This window comes from Aythya fuligula, chromosome 3, assembly GCF_009819795.1.
Source record: "Aythya fuligula isolate bAytFul2 chromosome 3, bAytFul2.pri, whole genome shotgun sequence".
In the NCBI taxonomy this organism is placed as follows: Eukaryota; Metazoa; Chordata; class Aves; order Anseriformes; family Anatidae; genus Aythya; species Aythya fuligula.
This window is the reverse complement of record NC_045561.1, coordinates 116,109,502-116,122,715: the sequence shown is the minus strand read 5'-3', so window position 1 is coordinate 116,122,715 and position 13,214 is coordinate 116,109,502. Positions and strand designations below refer to the sequence as shown.

At 54.9% G+C, this 13,214-nt stretch overlaps 1 protein-coding gene across 1 annotated transcript in view; it reads right to left on the bottom strand.

Annotated features, from left to right (window-relative positions):
* XKR6 (XK related 6) overlaps positions 1-11,511 on the bottom strand; it is a 125,642-nt gene extending 114,131 nt beyond the window's left edge. The window contains exon 1 of the mRNA XM_032185497.1: positions 10,802-11,511. Coding sequence (XP_032041388.1) covers positions 10,802-11,511 — 710 coding nt within the window. The remainder of the gene's footprint in view (positions 1-10,801) is intronic.
* Positions 11,512-13,214: the final 1,703 nt, after the last annotated feature.

The window sequence follows — 13,214 nt, the reverse complement described above, 5'->3', positions numbered from 1 at the left end:
CATTTATCACCTGTAGAATTAAATTCCCCCAGTTTTGGCTTGATGTTAAGGCCCCCAGCAGGAAGGTTGAGTGCTGGATACCCAAACCAGCCTTGGGACTAGATAAGGGGAAAAAATCAGGCCAAAAGGGAAGTACCCAAGCCCCAAAAACTTGAAATTTCCACGGTGGGATGGAGCCCAGCTGCTCCAAGGGCAGGCAGAGCGAGCCGGGCTCTCTCCTACAAAATTTCTCCACGATCCATCAAAATCGGCACAAAAGAAACAATAAATGAGAAACTTCAGAAGTAAAAATAAAATAAAAATGTTGCCGCTTGCTCTTTTCTACCATTCTGGCACTGAGAGGAGCCCAAACCCTCGAGACACTCTGTACTGAAGTACATCGGGAGCGCTTCAATTCAACGTAGAGATTACACTGAAATCCCAGGTTTTGGGGACAGAAAAAGAGATCAGATAAAACATTTCGCCCTGCGTTGGCGGAAACAGCAACACCTGAAGATGCTCACACAGAGGGAAAATGGTACGACAGCAGCGAAGGGAAGAGGGGCAGTGCCAAGGGAGGACACCGCTGATTTCGCAGCTCACGACGGAGCCATGTGAGCTTGCAGGGAGGATTCAGACACATTCGGGATCCCATCAACACGTTGCCTCTCTGAAAAGGGCCTGGAAGAAGAAATTATTTAAAGGTGACTGCTGCTTAAGCCCAGTCGGTGAAAAAAAACCACGTTTTTACGATGGTGAAGTCGCTCCCTGCAACGTAGGCTTCTATTTTGAGTGACTACCAGATGTTCTCACTGAGGATTTAGGACAGGAAGAATACAAATGCAACAATAATGGGAGCCTAATGAAGTTTGGTCTTCAATTAACTCACACAACCAATTAATCCTATACCCAGCGGAAGGTGTTACCAAGGCAAGGAGCTGCTGGTTGATCAGAGGGGTCAACGCCAGGCAAAATTTCCAGTCCGAACACGTGTGCCTGAATTCTTTATTAAGGAACGGGAACTACACTACCAGGGGGCCAAGGCCCTTCAGGAGCTGGATCTTGAACGCCTGATCCCAATTAGAAGCACTGCCCCTAATTACGGCCCGGCTTCTCAAGAAGTCGGGGGGCTTTTCCTGCTTTCTGTAGAACTGAGCCCGATTTCCCACGTGGCAAACGAGACGACCTGATGCACTTCCAGTCGGTACGTCGTCGTCCATCGATGCCGAGGCGAAATAATCCCCTAAGAAATAAAAAAGGCTGATTTCCCCTCATTTCCTCTCCATTTTTCCCAAAAGGCACCCACGCTGCCTTGGCAAAGGGAAAAGTTTCAGACCCCAAAGCCAACACCTCCTGCACATTTCCCACTTCCAGAACCTTAAACCCAATCTGTTTGAGGCAAATGAAAGGAGATGTGCCCTTCCCTGTTATTTTAGACGCCTTTCTTAGGAGTGCTGGTTTACAAATCCCCTAATCCCCTGAAAGAATGGGGAAAATAATCCGGTCCCGGGCAGAGAAGTCAGCAAAGCATCAGAAATTAAACTCCAAGCCCAAATTCAAACCCTCTGCTCTAGCTACATGGCTCCTGACAGCTCCAGTGGCGTTTTTCCTCCTCCAACACCATTTAACAGCAACAAGAAAAAGAGAAGGGTCGGAAATAATTTGCCCGTACGGCTCAAGAATTGGTCCTTTCCCAAGAAGCACAAAGAGCAAAACTCGGTGGCTCGTGGCGAGCATCAAATGGTGTTTAATGCCAGTTTTTTTCAACCCCAAGTTTTGCAAAATTGCTACTGCCATCTGCGGTCCGGGCTGCATCCATCCAATTACGCTGAGTACCTACAATTACTTTTAATCCCAAATACCTGGCACGTTTTTAGGTCGAGCCTCTGCACATTTGCAGGTCGAGCCTCTGGGCCTTAAGGTAGCTTCTCCTGACATCCTGCTTTGAAGAAAACCCAATAATCACCTCATTTTTAAACTGCTATCTTTAAGGGCTCTGAGGAGTTTTAAAGGACGGCAGCCGAGCGCTCGGCGTGCTTCAAAAGCAAAAAATAAAGCCCACAGAAAACTTTTTACCCAGGTTGTTGGGTCTGGTGAAAATAGGAGGTGATTTCTGGCTTGCTGCTGGTTCCACGTGCCCAGGATGGTCCCAGTTTAACCAAACCGGGACCAGTGCAGAGCAAAAGAGGGTTCAGAAAGCTGCAGGGGCGACGAAGCGCCTCGTGTCCCATCGAGGGATGGGTTCAAGGGGACACAAGGGTTTGGGTCCCTGCTGGATGGACACAGTGAGGCATTTCTCCACCCTCCATCACTCACCTGGGCTGAAGTATTCACACCAAAGCGAATAAATAAAGCGAATAAATAAAAATTAACCCCAACTAAGGGGAAAACTTCCTTTCCCCAAAGAGAGTTTCCACCTCGACCCGCAGCCGGCGCTTGGAGAGCCACCAGCCCACGCCGTTCCCAATGATTTCCACTCCTAATTAATCTTGGGAAACGAACCGCGCTGCCTAGAAATAACAGTGAAGAGGTTGAAAGGGTTTTTGCCCACCTCCTGCCCAAGTTGTTCAGGAGGGACTGAGATGGGCTGCCCGAGAACAAGCGTGTTTGCACCCGCCGCCAGCAAGGGGGAGTGTAAATATTTCCAAAGCTTTACGCAGGCTGGTACTTACCGTCACGCTCTGAAAGGGAGCGAAGAAAGCAAAATATTCAATTAGGAAAAATTACCCTAATTGCAGGTTCTGTTTTATCCCTCCGTTAAAAGCCAGGAAGCGCCTCCAAAGATCGCTGAGCCGGGCGACGGAGCTCGGTGCTGCTTAATATTTTTAATATACATCCAGGGGGGGGGATTTAATTCAGATCTGCGGATCTGCAGCCCCTCTCCCCCATGCCAGGGGTTGTGCTGAGACTGGCCACAACTTCGGAGAGGTGCCAGCACAGCTCCAAGGTGAAGGAAGGCGTCGAGCACAGCTCTGTGTGTGCGGATGCGTCCTTAAAAGCGCGTTGCCTGCACCGCACAGCCCTCAGATCTGATTTTTTTTAATTATTCTTGGAGGAAAACGCCCAATTTTGGCTCCCTGAATGTCACATAAAATCCTCATGGGAATGTAAAACGATGCCCTTTGGCTCTAAGAGCACCTGAATCCCACCTGAAGGGATTTCCACCGAGCCACCCGTGCTGCAGGAGGGGGTTTTTGGTCTCCTCCTCCTCCTCTCCACCAGGCTGCAGTTTGCCGAGCACCACGCCACGAGATAAGTGAATCTGCTGTTCGGGAGCCCTTCATCCCTTTAATTAAACAAATTAATATCGCCGCTCCCTATCACGTAGCCTCTATTATCTTTTGTGAACTCCTCCAATTCCGTTGTAAAGATACATTGAAAAAGCCCTAATTGAGATAATCTCTGGAATTCAAGGCTCGGTGTATTTTTAGTCCTTTTTTTTTTTTTTTAAAAAAAAAAAAAAAAAAACTCTTTTCCCTTTGTTTCTGGAATGCCTCCCATCCTTTCCTCCCCTGCCAGACTGTTTACATTATTTAAATGCCTTCTGCTTATACCACTCTTTACAATTTTCACTTCAACAGCATCGGCCTCCGTTGCTCATTTTTTTTTCACCCCCCCCCCCATTCGCTGAGACAGAACTGGGATGAATTCCAACCCCAAACTCCAAGCCGCTCCCGGTGCTTTGCTGCTGTCTTCTGCGGCTGGCGATGCCTTCCTGGCAGCCCTCTCATGCAGGGCTCCTCGTTTGTGCCAGGGAAATGAGCATAAAGGGTTAAACTGCTCTTTTTTTAACAGCAGAAACTGAAGAAAAGGGTATTTCCCCCGACACCGGAGTGCTGTGCACGCCGGCAGGGCTGTCTGCCACCCCTTTTAGGGGATGGGTGCTCCTCCAGCACCCTCCGTGCCCTCCTGCCCCACAGAAACCCCACTGAGACCCCACTGCTGGCTGTGGGATGCTCCAGCTGCCGGCCACACCACGCTGCTTCTTTGGGGAGATTTGTTTTTTCTCCAGGCTTCACTAAAAAGGTGACGAAGGTGCCAGAGCTCTGCCGGTTCTGCGAGAGATCCTACATGCCCCCGGAGTCACCTAAGGACAGATTGTGAATATTTCACAGGCCAACCCCAGCCCTGTCCCCATTTCCTCGGGGTCTGGCTCGGGAAAAGCACCTCAGTGCCCTACTGGAGCCGTAGCAGGTCCGAGTCCCATCATCAGAAGCCGTGGGTCAACAAAGTCACAGCATTTGGTGGGTTTTTTTTGGTTGTAGATTTAATTCCAATTTATTTTGAGCTCTGGCTGATAACAAAACATTTCTCTGATTCACAGTTCCCCCTGCGTAAAGGCTCGCGGGTGTCACAGCCTTATAGTACCGGCTTCCAAGGCAGCAAGGTGCTAAAAACCAAGGCAGGATTCGAGCAAATAAATAAATAAAGCACAGGGAGAAGTTCCCTGAGGGATCCAGACTTCTCCGTGGGCTCCCTTCGTTCCCCGAGGAAAACTGCACATTCGACGTCCAATTTCTTTCCCTCGCGGTCTCGAGGCAGCCAGAGCAGCTCTCTCCTCCACGGAGCTGCTTTATCACCATCAGTTCTTCCTCCGTCCTTTTCATTAAAGGAAATGCTCCCTGAATAACCTACATTTACACCCAGAAGGAGAACCACGGCAAGGAATAAAAGCAGGTCCGTGCAGCTCGCAGCAAAATGGAAGTGTCTAGAAAGGTGGAAGACAGAGGGGGGAATGTTTTGGCATGCAAAGAAGCTGCCTCTCCCCCAGCCCTTCGCACCCTGCCTCCCCTCTGCCTCTGATCCCACTGGTGTTAGAAATAAAACTGTAGGGAACGTGGAGAAAAAAAAAGGGTAAAAAAAGGCACAATTGTCTGCCCTAGAGCTCGGCATGGAGCAACCAGAAAGGGGATGCTGGGGTCAAAGGGTTTAGGGAAGCGGGGTGCCAGCCCGCTCCCAAGAGGATGGTTTTTGGAGAGATTTCAGACTCCTGGGCTCTCAGAAGTGCCTCACGCCGCTGTCCTGGCCCCTAAAGATGAGGAATTATTATGCTGGCTCCCTCAGGAAGAAGATCAGGGCCCCAAAGCACTCCTGCATCCCCACGTAGCCTGGTGGGGAAGCAACGAGCCCTCACCGCCGCGCCAACACCTCGCCAACAGAGCGCCACGTCTACCTTCCTCAAAACACAGCTGAAATCCACTTTCTGCCCCAAATCCTGCCCCTTTGCCCCCCCCACACCCCGCTGTGAGACAGAACAGCCCAAGTACCTGGACGGGGAGCTCCCAGCAGGTCGGGGCAGAGCCCAAAGAGAAGAAGGCTTGGAGGCAAACTCTGCCCTCCCCAGGCTGGCGCAGCAGAGCTGCTCCAACATCTGTGGTTTGACCCCCTCTAGTGGGTAGCACTCCACAAGACACGGAGCCTCGCCACCACCCCAAAACCAATAAAGACCCTACCCAAGTGAGAAAGCCTCTTTTCTTGCTGGTATCATGATTTGGGATGAGTATTCGCCCCCACAAACTCCCCTACCTGTGCTTTAGGTGGGCCATCCTTGGCGTGTTTTAATTTAGGCAGCCCGGCTCTGATGGAGATCCTGCAGAAAACCCTTCGAAATTGGGACAGGGGAGGAAAGGTTGGGTAAAAATCTTACGCCCCAGACGTGATTTTGGAGGGAGAGCATATTTAAGCATCCATCCCAGCACGTCCTCCCTCTGCCAACTTGTTGAAAGCTGACAAAACTCCGTACTCTCCGAGCAAGCTGTTAAAACTTGGCGAAAGGGAAAAACTGAGCTGCCAGACAAGCTAACCAGAGAAAGCTGAAAGAAAAAACACAAAAAAACACTAATTCGGGAGTGCCAGGGCAGGCAGGAAATTCACAGCAAGGCTCTGTGGGGTTGAACATCCCAAAGCAAGACAGCGAGGGGGTGTCAGGGCAGCAACTTGGCTGTTTGACATGCTGCTGGCCCCCACGCCAAGGGATTTGGGCTGGCGCCTCAGGAGTTGTAGCTGCCGGTTTCTAAATCAGCTCAATTTGCAGATTCCCAGCTCCCAGTTCATCCCAGAGCAAAGTATTTTAGCAGAGCCCGAACCCACTCATCGCGCAGTCATTAAATACCACGTCTTCCTTTTAAAGCCATCGATTCATCCTTCCACCTCCGGGCACGCCGAACGAGGAACAAGTCAGAGATTTGGTCTTTCCACTAATAACCAAGATGGCAAGCCGTCGCTTAAACTTTAGGATTTTTTTCCCTTAAACACACACACACAGCGATTTAATGTCAAAACAGTGACTGGAGCGTGTTTTTTCTTTCTTTTCAGCACAGTTTTTCTTCTAAATATGTATTCGGACCAATTTTAACACCAAAACCCATAAATATCTTGCACTCGAGTCACGAACTTTACCATCACTGCCAGCTACCAGACACGGCGAGATTTTCGGGCGAGCTCGTGTCAGCTCAGCCCCCACACGCTTAATCCAATGGAATTCAATGATTTATTTTTTTTAATAGCAACGCCAAGGATTGTGCTTCAATCCCTCTGCTCCTCGACAGCAACCGTGACCCACTGACCAGGATAAAAAGGTTCAAGAAAGGTGCATCGGGTGCAGGACTGTCACAAACACCCCTCGCAAAACGAGCGACCTCTGCTTGCTTGAAGTCCTCAAGGTAAGCTCAGGGATCGAGATGAAAGGTGAAAACGGGAGATTTGTGAGGGAAAAATCCCCCGGGTACCAGTGGGAAGGTAATTTGGGATCGTGGCACTCCAAGCATCAATTAAAATCGCGGTGTGCCCACGTGTGTACACACACGCGCGCGCTTTCACCACGTCTGTGTACTTTCTTTCCAGCAGCCGCTGTAGGTGGGCAGCAGTAACACAGCCTCAGGCTCTCGGCTGAGCAAAAAAAAAAAAAAAAAAAAAACAAGGCAAGAAACCAAGAAACCCGAAATATCCGCCCAGTACTCCCACTAAGCCCCAGCGCTCGCTCCCTGGGCAGGGGAACTGAGGACAGCCCTCATCACGCCCCGTGCAGCCGCAGCGCGTTGCCGTTCTCATGCAGGAAAGCAGGCTGGGTGCACGACGAGCTGAACTTACATCCTTCTGGGTCTTCCCCCTCCATCCCCACATTATCAGAGTCTTACCAGCACGAAGAGATTTAGCCACGAGTCCCATCACCGCATCCCAGACTAATTGTAACAGCACTCGCAATGGCTAGAGTGGGGATGGGAGAAGATGCCTTCGTGGAGGCAAGCTCACAGACACCGGGAAGTTATTCTGGCTTCGGTCGGGTGCTGGGAGGCAGCTTCATGCTGCTCGCCTTGCTCGGCGTGCCCTAAAAAGCCAGAGCCAGGCGCTAGGGAGGTTGGCGATCAACAGGAGAGGAAGCTCCCTCGTTTTACCTAGCGTGGTTTGCTCTGCAGAGCTCCCTTCCAGTCCCTTTCGGCAGTCCCAGCCCCGCGCCGTCTCAGAAGCGAATATTTTTTCTCTGCATTGACAAAAAGCCTGGGTAATTTGAGCCTGGGTCCTTCGTATTCCCCCTCCCAAAATTCCCCCTCTGCCGGCGCCGCTTCGGTGTCCCCCTCCCCACCCGCTCACTCGAGCGTGCCGGGCGATGTTTTTGCCAATGCAGGCTCACACCGCGGCTAATACATAATCATTTCTTCCTCCTGGCTCCAGGAGGGGAGAAATCCAACTTGCCAGAGGTGCCTCTGCATCGCTGAATTGCTTTTGCTGATGGGATCAGCGCTTGGGAGCAGTAGGGACAGCAGGAGAAGGGGTCGCGCACCAATTCATCACCCTCGTACACGCCACACAACCCCCTTCTCATCATCCCTCGGCCCAAAAGGAAATAAAATATCCCCCCCAACACGACGAGAAGTCGAGCACAGACGTGTGGTGAGCGTTACAGGAATGACATTGAAGATGCAGAAGGAATACGTGCCTGCTGTTGCGCGGCTCCAGGGGCCGATCCCCCAGGTATACATTTCGCGCGCCCTCCCCACGCAGCTCCCCCGCCCCTCCGCCCCCTCAGCTCTTTGGAAAATAAAAAAAAAATAAATAAAATAATAAAAAAATAATAATAAAAAAGAAATCTTTGATGGGTATATTCATTTTATCTCAAGAGCGGTGTCCTCAGAAGAGGTGTCAAGGCCCTCCCCTGCCTCCACCCACGCAGCCCTCCTCCCCCAGGCTCCGGCGTGCTGTCTCCATCTTAACTCCAGCCACTTCTCCACTGATTTCATTAGGCAGCAGGCTTAACCCCTTCCGCTAGCCAGATGGAAAAAGAAAAAGAGAGAAAAAAAAATAATAAAATAAAGGACTTCCCCATCAATCATCGCCTTCTGCTTTCCCCCTTCCCCTCTCCTCTCGCCCAGACCCCGATGATGAATTCCTCCCGGCCACCCGTCGGGGTGATTTTTTGCCCCGTTTGTTCGGGCTGGAGATGCCGATGCGGGGATGTTAACCCCCCCTCCCTGCAAGCCCCTCCGCTGCCTCATCGTGAAGTGCTTCAAAAAAAAAATCCAGCATCTTCTGCCTGTGTTTTATTTCAAAAGCCACCAAGCCCCACAGCCAGCCCCCATCCCTCCAACCTCCCTATATATGTGTGTGTGTGGGGTGGGAGGGTGCATGCAACACCCCAATGCCACCACCCGGAGCCTTCCCTGTGGCCTCCATCGCCCCAAACCTCTTTCTCCTTCCATCTTCTTACCCCACGTCCCCTCCTGGAGGACGCCGGGCCACGCCGGGTCTTTACGGCTGTCCTTACACCACCCCTTTCCGCAGAAATGCCGGGCGGCTGTGCAGGCGGTTGTATCTCCGGGCTTTCATCCCGGAGAATCCCTCCCTGCCTCTCCTCTTAAACCTTTTTTCAGAGGGGATAACGCGGCCGGCAGCTCGGGTTGGGGGACGTCCTTCGATTCCCCCTGACCCTATAGATGTCCCCCCCTCAGCCCCGTCCCCTCAGCGGCAGCTCCTCTGCCCCAGGGCCTCTCCGGGGGAGCAGTCCCCGTCTCTGACCTTCAGCCTGGCGCTGGCAACCCGAAAAATGTCCCCACAACCCCGCCGGGGAGAAGGTTTCTTCCTTCCCCTCAGCAGGGCCGAGGCTTCACGCTGCGTTTCTCTTCAGGGAATGGGGTGAGCCGTGAGGGTCCCCCTCCGTGTGGGGTGAAGCTTGTGGGGTACGGATGCGACCCTCATTGGGGTCACCCCCGGGCCTACATCCATGCTGGCACCAGGAAAGGTGTCAGCGTCCCCCACAGCACCTGTAGGGGAGAGCAGCCCCATATTTACCCCCCAAGTCCTGCCCCAGCCCCATAGGGCAGCAAGAGCCCACCCCTGAGGCACCGTTTACAACCCCGAGGAGCAAGGACCCCCTTCGACCCTCCATGTTTTTGGGTTTGAGGGGACAGCAGCCCACGTTCAGCCACCCCCCAGACTCATTTTGGGGGAAATCTCTCCTCAGCTAAGCGGGGGTGACCCCAAACCTCCCCTCATCCCACACGTGAGGGGCACTGACCCACGTCCAGCTCAGACCATGTGGCGACAGCAAACCCCAGTCCCAACCATCTTAGCACCACGGACACGTTTTAAGGGGATTTTTCTTCCTTTTGAGCATCCCCTCAGTAAAAGCAGGGCCCCCACAGCTCCTCCAGCCGGGGGAGCACTGCCCCATGGCCACCGAGCCGTGCCCCCTGCCAGGCCATGAGGTGACAGTGACTCCCGTTTCCCCCACCTCAGCCCCACAGACCCATTGCAGGGGCATCTCCACTCACCCTATAGGGCAGAAACCCCTCGTTCCCCATGTAGGGGGCACTGACCACATCCACATTGGACCTACAAGGTAACACTGACCCACGTCCACCTCAGACCATGAGGAGATCGCAGCACCCACGGACCCACCTCAGCCAAGGGACAGTGACCCTCGTCTATACCACGGACCGTGAGGTGGCAGTGATCCCATTTCCCCAAAAGACACTGCCCCATGTCCAGGTTGGCCCATAAGGTGACGCTGCCCCATGTCCCCATTAGACCATGAGGTGGTGCTGACCCTCATCTCCCCAAGAGACGAGGGTCCGGATGGGACCACGAGGTGCCACTGCCCCACGTCCCCATTAAACCACGAGGTCGCCATGCCCCTCATCTCCCCAAAAACCCCACATCCCGGCTGCACCGTGTGGCTCGGTGACCCCCAGCAGATGCCACCCCATGTTACACCAGGGGGTACGGGCACCCCAAATCTCCCACCCCACACCCCACAGATGCCCACCACCGCCTCCCCTCCTTCTGCATCCCCCTGGGGGCAGTCTCCCCATAACCAGGGGGGTCTCCCCATAACCAGAGGGGGTCTCCCCATAATCGGGGGCAATGTCCCCATAACTGGGGGGGGTCTCCCCATAACCGAGGAGGTCCCCCATAACCAGAGGGGGTCTCCCCATAACCGAGGGGGGTCTCCCCATAACCGGAGCGGTATCCCCATAACCAGAGGGGGTCTCCCCATAACCTGGGGGTTCTCCCCATAACCAGAGGGGGTCCCCCCCTAACCAGAAGGGGTCTCCCCATAAACAGGGGCAGTCGCCCCATAACCGAGGGCGTCTCCCCATAACCAAGGGGGTCTCCCCACAACCGGGGGGGGTCTCCCCATGACCGGAGCGATCTCCCCACAACCGGGGGGCGTCTCCCCATAACTGGGGTGATCTCCCCATAACTGGGGGAGTCTCCCCATCACCAGAGGGGGTCTCCCCATAACCGGAGCGGTCTCCCCACAACCGGGGGGCGTCTCCCCATAACCGAGGGGCTCTCCCCCTAACCGGGGCGGTCTCCCCCTTACCTCCAGACCTGTCCCATCTGCAGCAGGTGGATGACGGACTGCCAGACCCAGACGGAGATCCTGCAGAGGCGCTGCGCCCCGGGGGTGGCGGGTCCCCCCCGGCGGCCGGCGGCCCCCATCATGGGCGGCCCGCGGCTGCTGAGCCCCTGCACGGCCCCCAGCCCTCCGCCCGTGTAGTCCTGCACGAACCAGCGAAAGCTGAGGATCTGCACCAGCACCGAGGGCAGGAGCACGAAGGCCAGCGTCAGGCCGCACCAGACGTAGTCCCGCCGGCCGTAGTGGTGCAGCGCCAGCCACAGGTCCGTGCCCACGTCCCCCAGCAGCACCAGCAGCGCCAGCACGATCCACAGGCAGTCCAGCCACGGCCGCTCGCCCGCCCCGCCGACCTCCGCAGCCCGCGGCGGCCCCTCGTCGGCGGGGCGCGGGGCCAGCGGCTCGGCGGTGCCGGCGCCGGCGGTGGTGGTAACAGCGGCAGCAGCCGCCCTGCCGAAGAGATTCCGCAGGCAGGCGCTCCGGCAGCCCCAGTAGCACGACGACGTGTTGCAGCAGTGGCAGATGTGCAGGGAGCTGCTGCCGCCCGGCTCCTCCGCTCCTTCCCCCGGCGCCGCCCCGACGCCCGCCGCGGACGCCTCGTCCAGGTTGTGCAGCTGGGCGAAGCCTCCCCCACCACCGCCACCGCCACCGCCGCCGCCATCCGACTTGGCCGCCATCTTCTCGCAGCCTCCGCCGCGTCCCCGGCCCCTTCGCCGGGCGCGCTGCCTCGCTCGGCCCCCCCCGTCCCCGCTTGCCGGAGCCCCCCCAGCCCGCCTGCCGCCTGCCTCCCCCCTCCTCCTGCCTCCCCTCCTTGCCCGCCCGCTGCTTCCGGGGGTGGCGCTTCCCCAGCCCCACAGCAGCCCGGCCCGGGCCGCCTAGCGACCGAGCGGGGCAGCGCCGGGCTGAGGCGAGGCTTCCCTTCACTCCCTCCCTTCACTCCCTGCCTCCTTCCTCTCGCTGTGGTGGGGAGTTAAGGGTTGTAGGGAGCCCCCCCCCTCGGTGTCCCTACAGCGCCCCGTGATGTGGTGGCTCGCTCTCTTACATTCCGTTTGGGGGATGCGGATTGCGCGCCCTGTCCTTACGGGGTCAGGCAATGTCACTGTGTCCCCCCCCACACCCCGCACATCAGTGCCACACTTCACCCAAGTGCTTGTCCCTTGCTCTCTTACCCCTTTTGGGATCGCCCACCCTGTTCTTATGGGGTCAGGCAAACCCACTGTGTCCCCCACACATCATTATCCCACTTCACCCAAGTCCTGGTCCCTTGCCCTCTTCCCCCTTTTGGGGGACACTTGTTCGCCCACCCTGTTCTTACGGGGTAAGGTAAACCCACTGGGACCCCCTCATACCCCACACATCAGTATCCCACTTCACAAAGTCCTGGTCCCTTGCTCTCTTCCCTCTTTTGTGGGACACTTAATTTCACACCCTGTCCTTACCAGGTCAGGCAAACCCACTGGGACCCCCCCACACCCCACACATCATTATCCCACTTCACCCAAATGCTGGTCCCTTGCTCTCTTCCCCCTTTTAGGAACACTTATTTGCACACCCTGCTCTTATGGGGTCAGGCAAACCATCTGGGTCCCCCTCACAGCCCCAGGTCCCTGCTGCAGGGCACAAACTGCAGGTGAGCTCTGGTTTTTGGGGTCTGCCAGGGGCTCAACAGCACCCTGAGGCCAGTGGTTTGGCCAAGAAGCCGCTGGCAGGCTGGGAGGACACATCCAGGTCCTTCCACACTTGGTTCCCTCTCTACCCGTTTACATTTGTTCACTGCATCCATCTCCTCTGTGCTGTCTTGTGCTGTCCTCTGTAGGTTATCATCTCTCTGCTGATTTATTTTTCCCATTCAGTGAGCACGCTCCTTCCTGATGCTCCTTCTCCAGCTCTTTCACTCTCCTGTGGGCTCTCCTGCCTCTTTCTCTGTGTTTGATTTTTGTTTAATCGTGGCAAAACATCAGGGCTAACAGGTTCAGGGCTGATAGATTCAGGGCTCCAGAACTTGCCAAAGCTGCTGCTTTGCAGAGTCTGATTTTCAACGGAGGGGAAAAAAAAAAAAAAAAAAAAAAAAAAAAGGGTAGAAAGATGCAAAAGTGCAGATAAAAATGCTTTTTCCAGCAAGGAAAGAAAAAAATGAATTTTGCAAAGAGTGAGAGGACTTGCGAATATTAAATAACCTGTCTGGGAAGGACGTATTTGGCCTTTCCAAGTGATGCCTAAGGAGTTCAAAAGTTTCACGAAGTCCTGAAAGGGACTTGAAACAGGTCTTGAAACAGTTGGATCCTCCTGTAGCAGGGGAACAGAAGAAAGGAAATGGAAAGCGAAGCTTGGCGCATTGTCCAGATGACAGCCCTCTGATGCTTGTCTGCATGTGGCCGAA